The sequence below is a fragment of the Antennarius striatus genome, chromosome 3 (assembly GCF_040054535.1).
Source record: "Antennarius striatus isolate MH-2024 chromosome 3, ASM4005453v1, whole genome shotgun sequence".
In the NCBI taxonomy this organism is placed as follows: Eukaryota; Metazoa; Chordata; class Actinopteri; order Lophiiformes; family Antennariidae; genus Antennarius; species Antennarius striatus.
Window position 1 is genome coordinate 1,392,866 of NC_090778.1, and position 17,659 is coordinate 1,410,524.

Consider the following 17,659-nt stretch of genomic DNA (forward strand, 5'->3'; position numbering starts at 1 on the left):
CCGCTGGTCCAGTACCGATCCGCTGGTCCGGTACCGATCCACTGGTCCGGTACCGATCCGCTGGTGTTAAATACTCGTAGCGTGTCTCCATACGCCAGCAGACATGTTGCTGTAATGGGAAGCGGATTGCGCCAGAGGTTGCAGAGGTTTCAGAGGTGAAAGGTTAAAGATGCAGCCTTTCTTTGTCCACACACACAATGAGCCCTGCAGAGCGGCTCTGGTGTATTGGCTGCTGCTGGCCGCCCCCCAGCCCGGGGCTGTGGTGGTCAATAAACTGTTGTGAGGATTAGCAGCAGAGACCACACACTGGAGAGCTCCGGTCTGAGGGAGCAGGCTGAAGCCTGGTCTCAGGACCACAAAGAGGACGGGTGTGTGGGGGCACTGCTGGACGGTCAGGGCGTCTCAGGGTGCCGTTCACTCGTGCAACTCACATACTACACGCAACATGACAGGAGATCGGGCGTCATCAGTATTTTCCGTACCCAAAGCCTTTAACTCTCTCAAAGACCAACAGTGTGCCTCTTATAGGAAACGTATTCTGAGATGGGCCATTCGTTGTGCCTCATAATACAATGTGGACAGTACCTGGGTGGTGGGTTGTAATCCCCTGAAGTGGTCGACGTGTAAAAGAAAATACAAATGTACTCAGTAAATACTCAACAGAAGGCGCGGGGGGGGGGGGTCGGCGGTCAGGAGGAGTCTGAACGTAGAGAAACAAACGATTAATGACACCACAAAGGAAAGCTGACTCCAGTGGTCGCCTGCATCGCCATGGAGACGGGCTCAGCCTCACTGACATGGACATCCCTTCCCCTCAGAGAGCGTGAACAACCCGGGGTTGTTTGTGGTGTGGTGGTGATCCACTGAACTGTTTGAGTCTCTTCTGTTCATTGTATTAAACTCCAAATTGGTAAAATAGTGTAAAATAAAGGTAGAATCTAAAATATAAAGACACGCCCGTCTGTAGAACCCTGTTTGAGGCGTGGACCTCCTGTCTGGGGTGAGCTTTTACACCGCTGTGATGGAGTGTGTGGACACACACACACGTGTGTTTGTGTGGTACACATCAATAGGAGTGTGTGTGTGTGTGTGTGTGTGTGTGTGTGTGTGTGTGTGTGTGTGTGTGTGTGTGTGTGTGTGTGTGTGTGTGTGTGTATGCTCCAGGGAGAACATATGCTGCTGTGGCCTGTGGGGCGGGGGTGGAGGTCGGGGGCAGCTGGCGTGTGTGGGGGTCAGGGGTCTACAGCTGTTGGTAGCAGGGTGGTACCGACATGGATAGCCCCTGCCGCTGCCAGCCTGCTAAGTGACCCCCCCCCACACAGACGGGACGCTGTGGGTCTGAACCAGCAGATTGGACCGTCTAGCTGGCTTCACAGTGGCAATGTGATCAGGTCCTGGGGGACGGGGGGGGGGGGGGTCCACCCATCCTGGTGAGTGTGTGTGTGTGTGTGTGTGTGTGTGTGTGTGTGTGTGTGTGAGCTGACTAGAACACTGTCCTGTTAGAGGTGTCCTCGATGCTCCGGGGGTCTGTTCACACCCTGTGGGCGTTCCCCCCTGGCAGGACCCACTCCATCTTATGACCTGTGACCTGTGGGTTAGGGTCCAGATACCTGCCCGTGTTAGGGTTAGGGTTGGGATTCGGATTGGGGTTAGGTTTAGAGATTAGGGATATCATTGGGGTTTGGGTCAGGGGTTAGGGTCAGGGGATTGGGGTTAGGATTAGGCGTTAGGGGTTAGGTGTTAGGGTTGGGTTTGGGGTTAGGGTTAGGGGTTGGGGTAAGGGTCATTATTGGGGTTAGGGTTGGGTTTAGGTTTAGGGGTTAGGGTTCTTATTGGGGTTAGGGGTGAGGGTTAGGGTTAATGTTGGGATTGGCGTTAGGGGTAGGGGTTAGGGTTAGGGTTGGGATTGGGGTGAGGGTTAGGGTTAGGTGTTAGGGGTTAGGGGTTAGGGTTATTATCGGGGTTAGGGTCAGGGGTTTGGGGTTAGGGTTATTATTGGGGTTAGACATTAGGGTTAGGGGTAGGGGTTAGGATTGGGGTTAGGGGTTAGGGTTATTTTTGGGGTCAGGGGTTAGGGTTGGGATTGGGGTTAGGGGTTAGGTTGTGATTGGGAATGGGGTTAGGGATTAGGGGTTAGGGTTATTATTGGGGTTATGTGTAGGGGTTAGGGTTGGGATTGGGGTTAGGGTTTGGGGTGAAAGTGATTATTGGGGTTAGGGGTAGGGGTTAGGTGTAAGGGTTAGGGTTAATGTTGGGATTGGGGTTAGGGGTAGGGGTTAGGGTTAGGGTTGGGATTGGGTTTGGGGTTAGGGATTGGGGGGTTAAGGTTATTATTGGGGTTAGGGTTAGGGGTTAGGGTTGGGGTTGGGGTTTAGCTTTAGGGTTGGGGTTGGGATTGGGGTTAGGGTTAGGGGTTAGGTGTTAGGGTTGGGATTGGGGTTAGGGTTAGGGGTTAGGGTTGTGATTGGGAATGGGGTTAGGGATTCGGGCTAGGGGTTAGGGTAATTATTGGGGTTATGGGTAGGGGTTAGGGTTGGGATTGGGGTTAGGGTTAGGGGTGAAAGTTATTATTGGGGTTAGGGGTAGGGGTTAGGGTTTAGTTTTAGGGTTAGGGGTGAAAGTTATTATTGGGGTTAGGGGTAGGGGTTAGGGTTTAGTTTTAGAGTTGGGGTTGGGATTGGGGTTAGGGGTTAGGTGTAAGGGTTAGGGTTAATGCTGGGATTGGGGTTAGGGTTAGGGGTTGGGGTAAGGGTCATTATTGGGGTTAGGGTTGGGTTTAGGTTTAGGGGTTAGGGGTTAGGGTTCTTATTGGGGTTAGGGGTGAGGGTTAAGGTTAATGTTGGGATTGGCGTTAGGGGTAGGGGTTAGGGTTAGGGTTGGGATTGGGGTGAGGGTTAGGGTTAGGTGTTAGGGATTAGGGGTTAGGGTTATTATCGGGGTTAGGGTTAGGGTCAGGGGTTTGGGGTTAGGGTTATTATTGGGGTTAGACATTAGGGTTAGGGGTAGGGGTTAGGGTTGGGATTGGGGTTAGGGGTTAGGGTTATTTTTGGGGTCAGGGGTTAGGGTTGGGATTGGGGTTAGGGGTTAGGGTTGTGATTGGGAATGGGGTTAGGGATTAGGGGTTAGGGTTATTATTGGGGTTATGTGTAGGGGTTAGGGTTGGGATTGGGGTTAGGGTTTGGGGTGAAAGTGATTATTGGGGTTAGGGGTAGGGGTTAGGTGTAAGGGTTAGGGTTTATGTTGGGATTGGGGTTAGGGGTAGGGGTTAGGGTTAGGGTTGGGATTGGGTTTGGGGTTAGGGATTGGGGGGTTAGGGTTATTATTGGGGTTAGGGTTAGGGTTGGGGTTGGGGTTTAGCTTTAGGGTTGGGGTTGGGATTGGGGTTAGGGTTAGGGTTAGGGGTTAAGGGTTAGGTGTTAGGGTTGGGGTTAGGGTTCGGGGTTAGGGATTAGGGGTTGGGGTTATTATTGGGGTTAGGGTTGGGGTTAGGGTTGGGGTTGGGGTTAGGGTTGAGTTTTAGGGTTGGGATTGGGGTTAGGGGTTAGGGTTATGGGTTAAGGGGTTAGGATTAGGTGTTAGGGTTGGGATTGGGGTTAGGGATTAGGAGTTAGGGCTATTATTGGGGTTAGGGTTGCGGTTAAGGTTTAGCTTTAGGGTTGGGATTGGGGTTAGAGGTGAAAATTATTATTGGGGTTAGGGGATTATGTTAGGGTTGGGATTGGGGTCAGGGATTAGGGGTTAGGGTTATTATTGGGGTTAGGGGTAGGGGTTAGGGTTGGGGTTAGGGTTAGGGTGGGGATTGAGGTTAGGGATTAGGGGTTAGGGTTATTATTGGGGTTAGGGTTAGGGTTGGGTTGGGGTTAGGGTTTAGCTTTAGGGTTGGGGTTGGGATTGGGGTTTTAGGGTTAGGGTTACGGTTAGGGGTTAGGGTTAGGTGTTAGGGTTGGGATTGGGGTTAGGGTTGGGGTTAGGGTTTAGCTTTAGGGTTGGGATTGGGGTTAGGGGTGAAAGTTATTATTTGGGTTAGGGGTTAGGGTTGGGATTGGGGATAGGGTTAGGGGTTAGGTGTAAGGGTTAGGGTCAGGGGTTTGGGGTTAGGGTTATTATTGGGGTTAGACAATAGGGGTAGGGGTTAGGGTTGGGATTGGGGTTAGGGTTAGGGGTTAGGGTTATTTTTGGGGCCAGGGGTTAGGGTTGGGATTGGGGTTAGGGTTAGGGGTAGGGGTTAGGGTTGTGATTGGGAATGGGGTTAGGGATTAGGGGTTAGGGTTATTATATGGGTTTGGGGTAGGGGTTAGGGTTTAGTTTTAGAGTTGGGGTTGGGATTGGGGTTAGTTGTAAGGGTTAGGGTTAATGTTGGGATTGGGGTTAGGGGTTAGGGTTAGGGGTTAGGGTTAGGTGTTAGGGTTGGGATTGGGGTTAGGGATTAGGGGTTAGGGTTATTATTGGGGTTGGGGTTAGGGTTTAGCTTTAGGATTGGGATTGGGGTTAGGGGTTAGGGGTGAAAGTTATTATTGGGGTTAGGGTTAGGGTTTAGTTTTAGGGTTGGGGTTGGGTTTAGTTTTAGGGGTTAGGGGTTAGGTTTATTATTGGGGTTAGGGGCTCACGTGTTTTCCAGGTCCACTGAGGTCTCACAAACCAGAACCTCCCCCAGAATTCCACCAGCAAAGTCTTCCACATTACACGTGTTCTGGACGTGTTCTGGACGTGTTCTGGATGTGTTGTGGACGTGTTGTGGACCTGACACCGAAACACGTGTGTGTACAGACCGTCCGTGGACATTATGTAACTTTCCCATAAAGCTTTGTGTTTCCCTTGATTCCAGGTTTCCGCAGTGACAATCGGCTGGAGTGTGAACCCAACGACAGCGTGGGTGAGTCAGTCTGCACACACACACACACACACACACACGCACGCACGCACGCGCACACGCACGCACGCACGCACTCACGCACACACACACACACCCTGACCCAGACCTCTAGAGGACAGCGCCATCTAGAGGCAGACAGAAGTGATGGTGACATTCCCCTCACGTCCACCAGAGGGCAGTATGAACTCATTTAATAATGATGGAGCTGCTTCCTCCTGACTGAATGAAGTTATCAGAGAAAAAGTTTTAACCCCCCCACTGGACCTTCAGGAGGCTCCTTGAAGACGCTTCACCTCTTGAGGACTGGGGGTGTTCACCTGGGGGGTGTCTAACCTCTGAGGGATGTTCAGTGTCACTGCTGGGCTCCTCAAACCCCCCAGAGGACCTGGATGAAGGACCTAGCAGACATCATGTAGTGTCAGGAGGAGAACCCCATCGGGTGGTGGGGGGGTGTTTTCTGAATGACCCCCCACCCCACACATCAGTGGGTCTCCTGTGTGACGTGTAAACCTGTGGGTGAAGCTGCGGTCCAATGTTAAGGTCCAGGTTCAGGCGAAGTTCAGTCCGGACCCCCCCCCCCCCGGCTGCCATCGCAACGCCAGGTGGCGCGGTGGGGGGGGTCAGAGGTCGGACACAGTTCAGAAGGCGCTGACCTCGGCGTGACTCCACTCTGACCTGATTGTGTGCAGCCCCTCTTTGGTGCAGGACTCCTCATTGCCCCCCCATAAACCTGTGGGGGGGGCAGGAGCTCTTAAACCTGCACACACACTCAATGGCTGCTATTGTCGCCGCCGCAGGAAGAAGCAGCGATTTACGAGGCCGAGTCCAGCGCGTCGTAAACCCCATGAGGTGGGCTGCTTCTCCTCCCAGCATGCCTCAGTGCACACTCTGGGCAAGGGTGACGCCGGGGTCAAAGGAGGCTCCCCGGGGTGGTAAATGTTCTGACAGGGGTGGGAATTCAGAGACCCTCATTCAGGGACCAAAACACCCGGGTCAGGGGCCACATAGCTGCGTTAGCAGCAGCTGCTGTTAGCATGTTAGCATGTAAGCGCGTTCAGGTCCCATCAGTGCCAGTTTGCCTCAGAATGGGAGCTCTGGTTTTACCGAGGGGGGGGACGCCTGCATTATCAGCGGCTCCACAGTTCATCAGTAACACCCCAGAACGGGACTCTCTCTGTTCACCTTTGACCCCCAGCAGATTCACTGACTGGAATTAAACAGTTTTTGGGAAAAGTGAGAAAACATTCTATGCATACATATAATATTTAACGTATGTACACCGTTTTCACGTACATTCATGGATGTTCAGTGTGCATGACGTGTGGATGGGAACCAGCTGACCTGACTGTCAATAGGCACCGGTCAGGAGAGGTTAGTGAGGCTGCAGTGCAGCTTCCAGGCCACAGGGGGGCAGTACCTCCATGTCAGATCTCCACATGCTGCTGCTCCCACACGCCAACTGGACCCAGTGACCTCAGCACCCACATGGGACGGGAACATGCCTTTATTTGTCCTCACACGCGTGTCTGCACACACACACACACACACACACACACACACACACACACACACACACACACACACACACACACACACACACACACACACACACACACACACACACACGTGGAGGTGGGTGTGGTTCTTTTTCCACTGCTTTGGAGCTCTCTGGTCTTTTATTCTTTAATTATTCATGATCATCCCAGATTTATTCGCCGCCTGCTCTTCCTGCCTGATGCCGTTTGGTCGGCGCTGGACGTGGCGTCGGCCCGGGGGTGTTTCCAGGTCGGGGGGAAGTGGGTCACAGTGTTCCAGTGTCTATAAGTTCACGGGATAAACCAGAACTAATGTGTGTAGATACACGACGGGACGTAAAGCTGCACCAAACCTACGCCGACGTTTCATCAAGTTATTCACTTACGTCCAGATTAATCCTGGTGTTAAAGTCTACACGTATGAACAGTTATAAACAGTTATAAACAGTTATAAACAGACTTAAGGAGATTAATTTGTTTCATAAGAACACATTTAAGAAGAGAAAACAGATTTTACTTAGAGACTGGCTTCATTGTTGACACCCCATAAGTTCCTGTCGTACTGGAGGTAGACCGTGTGTGTGTGTGTGTGTGTGTGTGTGTGTGTGTGTGTGTGTGTGTGTGTGTGTGTGTGTGTGTGTGCAGGAGTAAATCCAAAGAACACGTGTGTTTGAAACTCCCAGCACATTACCGTGACCTTATAAGGCTATTAGGAAAGACTCTTTCCGTGTGCCTGTATAATGTGTACCTCATAGAGGAACCTGAGTCTGTGTCGGGGTACAGGAGGAGACTGATGGACCCTCCAGGACCGGTGGGACTCTAGAACCCGTGGGTTCCTCTGGTGGGATGTGGTTTGTTCACTTCACTCACACCTTATTCGGGTGATTGTCTGGTGGTCACTGATCTCCAGGTAGATACATACAGTAGATGCATACTTTATTCATCCCGGCGTCTCCATCAGTGGTTTTGGTGACTCTGGTCTGGGGTTCTGGGACGTTTAATGTTGGAGTGAATCTCCAGTCAGGAGACGTCACAATTCCACGACTGTCATGTGAAACAAGACTAGTGAGATTGTGGAGTTAGTCATCCTACATTTATTTCTGAATCTCCTTCACAACACAAGTAGAACGTTACTTTGCTTTTAAAGAATTGGTAGATGAATCCATGACGTGGGCTTGATGGACTCTGGTGGACTCCTGGTGGACTCCTGGTGGACTCCTGGTGGACTCCTGGTGGACTCCTGGTGGACTCCTGGTGGACTCCTGCTGACGTTCAGAACTGGCTCTGCAGACGTAATGAAAAAGGTTTTTATTGGCTGATATCAGAAACACATGGGGGACCTCCATTCCACTGAGAGGTTCTACTGAACCATCATCAGGTTTCACCCAGTTCATGCTGGAACATCCCATCATGACTGTGTTCATGATGGGATAGAAGAACGTCCTGAGACACAGAACGACGTTGGCCGATGGAAACCCTCTCAGGTGACGCCTCCTGTCTGTTAGAGCAGCTCTGTGATGCTCCACGGCTCTGATTGGTCCATGGAGAGCAGGAGATGATTGGAGCTGGGCCTCCTCCGTTATTAAAAACTGTTTTCTGAGAAGACGCTCCACAGGGGGCCCTAAAAACGCTCCGTTTAATTAAAGAACATGGGATGCACCCCAAAGTGTGACGGTTAATATCTATGAATGGAGATGGATCCAGATTTATGTTCCAACAGATTCTGTGTCTGAACAACAAAACAGAGGATTTAGGTTCATAAAGAAGTTTATGCTTCAAAGGAAAGAGTTTATTTAAAAGGGAAAAGTCACGGAGGAGAAAACACTGCTACCCGTTTATCTTTCATGGGTAAAAAAATGACTTGTGTTGTCATGGCAACACAGGTCAAATTTCCTCTATTTCCATTACATTACAGTATTTTCTGCACTATAAGGCTCACTGGATTATAAGGCGCACCGTTGGTTTTTGAGTAAATTAAAGGCTTTTAGGTGCACCTTATAGTGTGTCAAATAGTGCGTATTGGTGCTCTGACAGCCACAAACGTGTGATCGTGCACAAACAAAACCAAACTGATGTCAGACACCAGGTTTTTTCTCGGGACGCTAAAAAAGAAAAAGTTCAGGCAAAACTGTCAAACATGTTTTTAGCTTTTGAACGCCAGTGAATGTCAGTCCATTACCCATGATGCAGCTGTGTTTCCAGCTCAGCCTCCACAGGGTGTGCCTTTGGTGCCATGGCGGGGGGGTCACGGGGGTGTTTGAACCGCAGTCTGCATTCATTGATCAGTGAGTTGTTCTCGTGCAAACCCACCGACAGCAATGAATGTTTATTGCAGTCTTGAGGGTGAGCAGCGCCGGCGTCACAGCTGATTGGCTGTCACCTGTGGTCCGTCTCGAGGTCACACGTCGTCCACTCCGTCTGGATGTTGAACTGAAATCCCCCACAATCCCCAGCTGTCAGAGCGTGCAGGTGCGCGGTGGTGTCCCTCGGGGTACAGTCAACGGTCGATGGTTTGGTCGGAGCACAAACTCACCGACAGCGTTGAATGTTCACCGTGGGCACCAGGAAGGACGGGGCGGAGCCTCTGGAGCCACATGCTGTCAGCCAATAGCATGCGAGTACAGTATGACGTGACTACCTACTAAAAATGCGCGACGAGGTGAAAGAAGTTCGAATACGCAACAGATCACTATGTTCACCTTGAAGATCTCAGGAACCGTCTGTGATGCCACCTGTCGGGGTTCCACTGCGTGTCAGGTCATGATGCTGCCCCCCTCTGGCGGGGGGGTTCAGCCGCGGTGATGCAAACGTTCTCGTCTCTTTGTAAACCAGCCGTGGCGTTCGCCGTTTGGAGTTGTCGTCATTGTTCCCTCGTGCTAAACCGGCTCAGGAGTTGGTCGTGCGTCTCCGTCGAGTCTGCGGGGGGAAGGAAGGAGGTAAAGAATGAGGACGGGGGTAAAAGAGAAGACAGGAGGAGACGCCCCCCTCACCCCACGCTGAACCCCACTCACCGCCCCTTCCTGCGTTCTCCTCTTTGAGGCTGGAAAATCATGCAGTCATGTTTTATTAATGCTCTGGGTCTGTCTGTGTCTCTGCCTGTTCTCCTGCCCCCCCCAGTACAGACGAAGACATTTACAACATGCTGTTTGTTTGCTCCACATCCCCTTCTGATGGTGGATCCTGACAGCCAGTCTGGCGTTTGATTTGCGGCGCCGCTGGAACCTGTGAGGGAGGTGGTGAACACATGACGCAACTCATTGTGGAGAGATTTGTTGCAGTTCTGCAGGACTTGTCTTCTGTTACATCATTCAGATGGAAAGTGAGCAAACTGGATCAGATCTTCATCGTGTTCTCCACACGTAATGAAGCAACCTGCTTCCTGCATGGTAAACACTTTCAGGCCAGATTCACTTCCTTTTGCACGTTTCCTTCACCATGGAGGACACACGACTAACCAGATACCAGTGAACATGTTCTCAGCATCCTCGTACCGGTGCTATGCTAACACTGAGACAGAAGCTCCAAAGGGGGGGTCTCGATGCTTTCTTTCTGGAAATAATTCACACGTTGAATCAAAGTCACCGCCAAGTGCACAAAGGCCTTCACATGAATGAGTGCACCAGCTGTCCTTTGTTTTTTGCGTATCTATACTTATTACCAGCTCGCTGTGCCATTTGCATATTTTTCTATTTAAAGAACCGTTTCTCTGTTCCAATATGCAGACAGGTTGGGGAACTAATATTTTCTGCGTCCCCGTTGGCGCCGGCTTCAGTGTATTCCCTTCTTGGCTCTCGTGCCTGAATCTACCTCTCTTCATTCCCAGATACACTTCTGTCCTCTTCATCGGCTCCTGGGAAGCTGTCCCCAAAAGCTGGGGGAGTTTACGTGTCTGTGTCTGAACTGCCTCCATGCGTGCTGACTTATTCATGGGTCTGAGGCGTGGCAGTGCCCCCCCCACCGCTGTCACCCTCCCCAGACGTTTTGCATAACTGACACACTTGCAGAAGTGTATCCGTGTAAAAATAGCTGGGCCAGCACGAGTCTGACGGACTGAACCAGGGTGAACCTGCAGCGTCAGCACATTCCTGCCTCGGACAAAGAGCGGCACACGGTGTTCCGTCGCCTCGCCGCCACGGCTGCTGGTCTGACGCCGCGGCTTCACGCTGCCGGAAATGAGGCCAACGCGACACAGATGCAACCAAACCCAACGAAATGAGCTCAAATTCTTTCATGAGTGCATTGTTGTGTTGGGGGTGAATGGATTGGACACACACACCTGGTGGGAAAGGGTGAAATGAAGGTCAGGGGTAAGACTCTAAGAGAATGTCTGGTGGATTTCCACATGCAGAGTTATCAGTTGTTTTCCTTTGGATAGGGGGAAGCCTTGTGAAACGTTCAAGGACCGGAGCTCAGACCAATATAAAGACGTGGAATGTAGGTGTCTGTCCCTAGACTATACCTTAAACCCCAAGACTGTCCCTGCTGGTCGGTCAGTTGGATTAGAAGGTACACACATCCAAATACCCTACAGACCCAGTTGATGGTTGATCTGTTTGACCATTTAATGGAAAACTGTTTCTTTACTTTGGGTTGAATCCCTTCCCTTCGTTCCACCATAAAATCTTGCCCGACTGTTTTCTAGCAGCACCACATTTGCTGCCCCACCGCTAATCTGATGCCTTCAACTCAGATTGTTCATAACGCTCAGGCTGGGATTCAAACATGCTTTTAACACGCGTTCCCGTCCAATCAGTCTCTTGTCAGTCATTATTACCGTCCAATCCGCCGGCGCTGCGTGCCGTCCTCCAACGGAGCGGCATGTGGAGATTAAATTGCCGGAATCAGTTGCTCTGCGTGCGATCGTCTTCTCGGGCGAACTCAATCCAACTCAACAAAAACGCCTTAATTACTGCGTCACTCACAGGACGGACCCTTTAATATCAGCTTCAGTCAAACACTTTAGGAGATCTGGTGGTGCAGCGAGATCCACATCGTCACGGTAACCCTCCCATCGTCACGTTGACCCTCAGTGGTTATGGATACCGTTGGACAGCGGGTAGGGTACTGTTGTTTCTCTGATTGCCTTCGACAGACGTGATCGTAGTTGTGGGAATCGTTCCGATGACCTCATGGGTCTAATGAAGCCGGATCCTCGAATCCTTTTCTAGATACAATATTTTACAGAACTAGCAAAGAGGGCAATGACTGAAACCTGCCACAGCACATTAAGGAGGGTGTGGCTGGCCCACTTCCTGTCTGAACCCGGGTGCAGCGGTGGCGTCCGGGCGGGGCGTGCTCTGGAGAAGGGATTCCTCCAGGCAGAGCGCCAAGCCTCTTCCTGGTGCCACGTGCCCCAGATCTTCCTGCCAAGGCTGCCGGGGTTTGTGGCGAGGCGTCCAATCCGCTGCCAGCTCCTTCCTCAGCATTAACCCTGAGTCTCTCCTGACGGCGGCGGCCGATGAGTTACAAATGCGGTTCTCTCTTCTATCGCTGATTGATAGGCCCTCCTCCCCGCCCGTCTTCAGGCTGGTTCTGGTGTCTCATCCAGAGCTGCAGCGAATCAAAACGCTCTGCCGGAGCTTTGTCGGCTCGTTCCACACCAGGACGGCGGAGGACTTCCTGTTCCGGCCTCTCGGCAGCAGTTTTCAGGATTTTCAACGATAGAGCCCGTTGTGGCTGTCTTCTGGGCTCAACCACAGCATCCTTTGTAGTCCTGCTGCCTCTTATCTCCAGCAGTTTGTCCTCAGGTCAAACCTCACACTCAGTCTTTGCTCCATCGCTTTGATTATCTGGAACTCATTCTGGTTGAGTCCCGGGTCAATGTGAACATCGGAGCACAGAAATAGTTTGTGTGAACGTCATCAAACAGGCATCAGAGATCACCCTGTGCTCCAATATCATGGACTTTATACTGGAGGAACATCAGAGGAGGCAGGGAACTAAGCTGTCACCTTCATCATCATCATCATCCTCTTAGAATACCCCCACAGGGAGACTTAGACACAGCTCAGAGCCCACGTGTAGAAATCACATTTCCATCATCAGGATGCAGGTTGTTCAGGATGTACAGTGTTCCCTCCTGCATTCGTGCGTCAACGCTCACAACGTCAGTCACGTGACATCGCACTCGCATTCTATTGGCTGACGGCATCCAGAAGTGTGCTATGTTCAGTGAGTCTCGGACTTCTGGGAGACACCAAAGTGTTATAAATACAGATAGAAGGTGTTTAATATCAGTATGGGGGGGTTCAGGAACGTTTAAATTACCGTAGGCGTTGTAAGGGAAGGCGTCGCTGCATTGCACCAGCGGGACACGACGTTCTTCACGCGTGGCGCTTTGACTAAGCCTGACTTAAGCTCATCTTTTCGTTGGTGATGAAGACGAGCGACCTTTGGCTCCGCCGTAACCGAGGCGAGCTGGGCTCGCCGTGGCGTTGGTGTCGACGCACGAGCGCCACACGAACATCGGAGGGGTTTACGTGGAGAACATTGCGGCGCTGCAAAATGGCTGATCCTCTGCATGGCGGTTTGATGACGGCGCTGCAGAGTTGTCGAGGCCGGTGCTTTGGAGAGAATTAAGTCTCCGACACCTTCTCCTCTCAGCGGAGGAGAAGCTCTGAATTCATGTCTCCTTTCAGATTCCTAAGAGGCGTTAAACCTTTCTGGATTAAAGAAGGTAATCTGACAGGCAGGAGATTGTATTAGCCGGAGTGTTGGCAGAGCTTTTAATTTCTCCTCTCCTCGCCCCCCCCCGCCTGCCTTTCATGCTGACCTGCTAGATGGTGTTATTGTGTTTGCCTTTTGAATCCCAGGAAAAACATCCACATCTCCTCAGACTTTTCCCTCTCTTCACTCTCCTCCCTATCTCCTCATCCTCTCCTCTCGCCCCCCCAGCTGTGACAGCACACTGGTGTGAACCAGCGATTTATCATTTGCTAATCCGTGATGATTATGGAGCTCTCCGCTCAGCCCTTATCTGTTGCTGAGCTCGCTTTTCACTTCATAGCTGCCAATTATTTCCAGGCAGGCAGCAGACAGACCCGTCTCTGTCTCTGTTAGCAGCTGCACCACCGCCGCCGAGGTTCTGCTTTCATTCCCCCGTCCCGACACACACACACACACACACACACACACACACACACACACACACACACACACACACACACACACACACACACACACACACACACACACACACACACACACACACACACACACACACACACACACACACACGCCGGTTTGTTCCCAAAGCTGGGAGAAATGTCGGATCAGATTCAGCCTCAGGTTGTAAAACGGTTCTGATTTAACTCCAACGAGCCTCTTCAGAACACGCAGACAAAACCTGGGGAACCGATCACATCTGTGGGAACTGTTTCCTGAACATTTACTTTACAACTTGAACCTCCTACGTTCTGTTCCCTCACCTCCACATTTACGTTCTGTTCCCTCACCTCCACATTTACGTTCTGTTCCCTCACCTCCACATTTACGTTCTGTTCCCTCACCTCCACATTTACGTTCTGTTCCCTCACCTCCACATTTACGTTCTGTTCCCTCACCTCCACATTTACGTTCTGTTCCCTCACCTCCACATTTACGTTCTGTTCCCTCACCTCCACATTTACGTTCTGTTCCCTCACCTCCACATTTACGTTCTGTTCCCTCACCTCCTCTTTTACGTTCTGTTCCCTCACCTCCACATTTACGTTCTGTTCCCTCACCTCCACATTTACGTTCTGTTCCCTCACCTCCACATTTACGTTCTGTTCCCTCACCTCCACATTTACGTTCTGTTCCCTCACCTCTCTAGTTTGTTCAGAACAAACATTTGAATACTTGTTGTACTTGTAGTTACTTGTATTTACTTGTATTTGCTTGTATTTACTTGTATTTGCCCAACAGTATTTCTTGCCTGTTGGTTCCCACAGAGCTGACATTGACCCACAGAAGTAGTATTGATGACTGATCAGAGGACGTTGGCACACAGTCTGTTATTGAAAACGTTGATGTGGTGGATCCAGACGGGATCAGCAGACAGTCTGAAGCTGTTTGACAGATTCTCCCCTCCCAGAGGTGACAGGAATAATCACCCCCCTCACATGACACCCAGTCTGATTCACTGTGGTGACAGACCCCGGCCTGGGGGAGCTCTGAGCTGGTATTAACTTGATACGCATTGATTGTGTTCAAATGACGCCAGAGGAGGTTCTACACGTTAACGTGTCGGCGCTGAGGCCTGCTGAGGCCCCGCCCACAGTCAGGGCCCTGACGGCGCCGCCCCCATGTGACTCACCCACACTTCCTGTATCCGGGCGGTAGGACGGCCGAAGTCGGTGTCTGACAGCAAGAGGTTAAGGGGAAGCGACCCCCCCCCCCCCCCCACACACACACACACACACAAGGAGGCCATGCAGATCACAGCACACTCAGCTGATGTGGCGTCCAGTCGTCACGGTAATGGGAAGTGACGCCACATCAGAGCGATGTGGGTCAGAGCGCCAGACGAGCCCCCCAGGCTCGTATCTGTACGCCTGTCTAATCCGCTGCCGCCCGGCCAGACCAGACTCTAATCGACCCCGATGTTCACTGAGCAACGTTAGCATCTCTGCTCACACACACACACACACACACACACACACACACACACACACACACACACACACACACACACACACACACACACACACACACACACACACACACACACACACACACACACACACACACACACACACACACACACACACCACCAGGGGCCTGTTCTCTAGAAGAATCGTCTTCATTATGAATGAGGGCGAGAACAAAGAACGTAGTCCAGACGCCCAACAACCGCGTTTCCCTCACTGCTAACAAATATAACTATTTATATACATTATATATATACATTATATATATATATATAAAATGTATATATATATATATATACACATTTTATATATATATATATATATATATATATATATATATATATATATATATATATATAAAATGTATATAAATAGATGCTGGGGTTTGTGGGGGGGTGGAGCTGTGATTCTGTCCGGGGTGAAAATGGGTCGGCTGGAATGGGACTGGATTCCCATGACATCAGGGGCCGGTCTCTGGGGGGGGGGGGGGGGGGGGAGAGGGCAGGAACGTTGTTGGGCGGGTTGGGGGGGCAGGAGGACAAACTTTTGGCACCTGTAGAAACGACTCCCTCGCTGGGGGGCCTGGAGCGTTCTGACATCTTCTACTCTAACAGGTTTGTTACGGCGGTGGGGGGGCAGGGGGTTCAGCCCCAGCCTCATCAAAAGCAGTAATTTCCTGTTCATTTCAAGTCCCCATCCCCCCACCCAGAACTCTTGTCTGCTAATCCCACCCCTGAAATCTGCCCCCAAATGCCCCCACCCCCCCGGTGTCCTTGCTGGCCTGTGCTGCGCTCCAGGCCCGGGGACTGGGGGGCTAAACGCTTTGTGTCAGCAGGCTCTAACAAATCCTCATTGTCCCGCGCGGGAACGGTGACAGAGGGGGCTGGGGGGGGGCATTGCTGTCTGGTTTCTATTCAAATCCAGGTAGACACAGCCGGGGTGGGAGCAGCGAGACAACGGGGGCCAAAGTCATGCCCCCGGCGGGGCCCCTGGTGCAGATGATCAACAGGTCCACCGACGGGCTCTCGTCCCGTCTCCTGGGGGTGTATGTCGCTCTGGGGGGGTTCGGCTGATGGAGTGTGAGATGTGTGTCTGAGCAGCAAGACGCGACACGTTCAGGCATCCAGAGCGGCTCCAGACGTGCCCCCCCAGGTCTGTTTTAATGAACGCCCCCAGAAGCCCCACTGCTGCCGTTTAATCTGGGAGCAGAAGAGGTTCTCCTGCTCCCATTGGAGCTTCTTCTGCCCCCCCCCAGGTCAGTCTGTCTCATGTCTGTCTAGTCGTGGGGGGGTCCGCCTCTTTGAAGTCGTTTTTATCTGTTTTATCATTTTTTTAACTCTCTGAGCTTCATGGATGAACCACAGCGGGGGGGGCAGGAACAATCCTGGAACAGCCAGTGTGTTTCCTGTCACTGAATTCCTTGTAAACCTGGTGACCTCCATGAGAACCCCCCCGGCGGGGGGGTCCAGCAGGAACCAGGAAACCCGCGCGGCGTCCGTCCGTTGTTGACGGACTGAACAAGTTTGTTTTCTTTCAGTTTGACGAGCGTCACATGACCAACCGGTGCCGGGGGGGTCACGGTGAGGCAACAGCAATTATTTTTAGTTTGTGTAACGGACGCCCCCCCGGCCTCACTTTGGACCTGCGTTACCCCCCCCCATCAGAGCGGAAGGGGTGCAAGGTGAGCGGGTGTTGAAGTGAAGCGTGGTCACCTCTAACCTCAGACCCCCGGGGGCCCCAGCAGCTGGCTGACCTGCCCCGTCTGGACACCCCCCTCGCTTTGTCTCCCGTCTGCCTCCGTCGCTACCGGCGACCACGGCAGCGCTCCCACAAACACTCAGGCTCCTCACACTCGGGACACGCTGTCCAGGACACGACACGTCCCCCCCCCACACACACAGTCATCCTTTACAAAAAGTCTCTGCTGTCCTCACACACTTAGATACACGCTCACCAACGGTCGTGGAGTCGCGTCACGGTGAACGGCGTGGATACTCACCAGGACGGGCAGACGGGCGGCGGGAGGCGGCGGTGAGTGGGAGGAGAGACGGACGCGTCCAGAGAAACACCACGGAGAAAAGTTGTGCTGGAACACTGAATGGACTCACACACACACACACACACACACACACACACACACACACACACACACACACACACACACACACACACACACACACACACACACACACACACACACACACACACACACACTGACATCTCTTCCTGGCTCTAGTGGGAACTCGGCCAGGAGTTTCCAGATCCGATGCCTCACAAACGTCTCTGTCTCCCCCCTCCCTCCCTCTCCTCCCGTAATTAGAAGCTGGTAAACAAACACACACATTCCCACACACACGCGTGCCCCCCCCCCCAACCACACACACACACACACACACACACACACACAGACAAACGAGAGCCTGGCGACGACGCAAGTTATTGAACTGCTCCACATTTTCTTGCATGCACTATATATGAGGCAGTTGATGGACAGAGTCATGTGTGGACGGAGGGCTGCTGTGATTGGCTGTGGGCCTGAGAGCCGAGTGGGGGCAGGGGGCGCTGCGATTGGCTGGAGCTCAGACCATTGAAAGGGGAAGCCGTCTCCATTGAGCGGCTGC

At 52.0% G+C, this 17,659-nt stretch overlaps 1 protein-coding gene and 1 long non-coding RNA gene across 2 annotated transcripts in view; one reads left to right on the top strand and one right to left on the bottom strand.

Moving 5' to 3' along the window:
* Positions 1 to 17,659, top strand: part of nr6a1a (nuclear receptor subfamily 6, group A, member 1a) — a 78,057-nt gene that overhangs the window by 11,420 nt on the left and 48,978 nt on the right. Inside the window, exon 2 of the mRNA XM_068311800.1 lies at positions 4,826 to 4,873. Within this exon, the coding sequence (XP_068167901.1) occupies positions 4,826 to 4,873 (48 nt within the window). The remainder of the gene's footprint in view (positions 1 to 4,825; positions 4,874 to 17,659) is intronic.
* LOC137592730 (uncharacterized) lies at positions 7,470 to 17,380 on the bottom strand. Its single transcript, XR_011035038.1, has 3 exons — positions 17,038 to 17,380; positions 9,108 to 9,324; positions 7,470 to 7,692 (listed from the first exon to the last, which is right to left on the bottom strand). It is a non-coding gene; the product is annotated as an uncharacterized lncRNA (long non-coding RNA).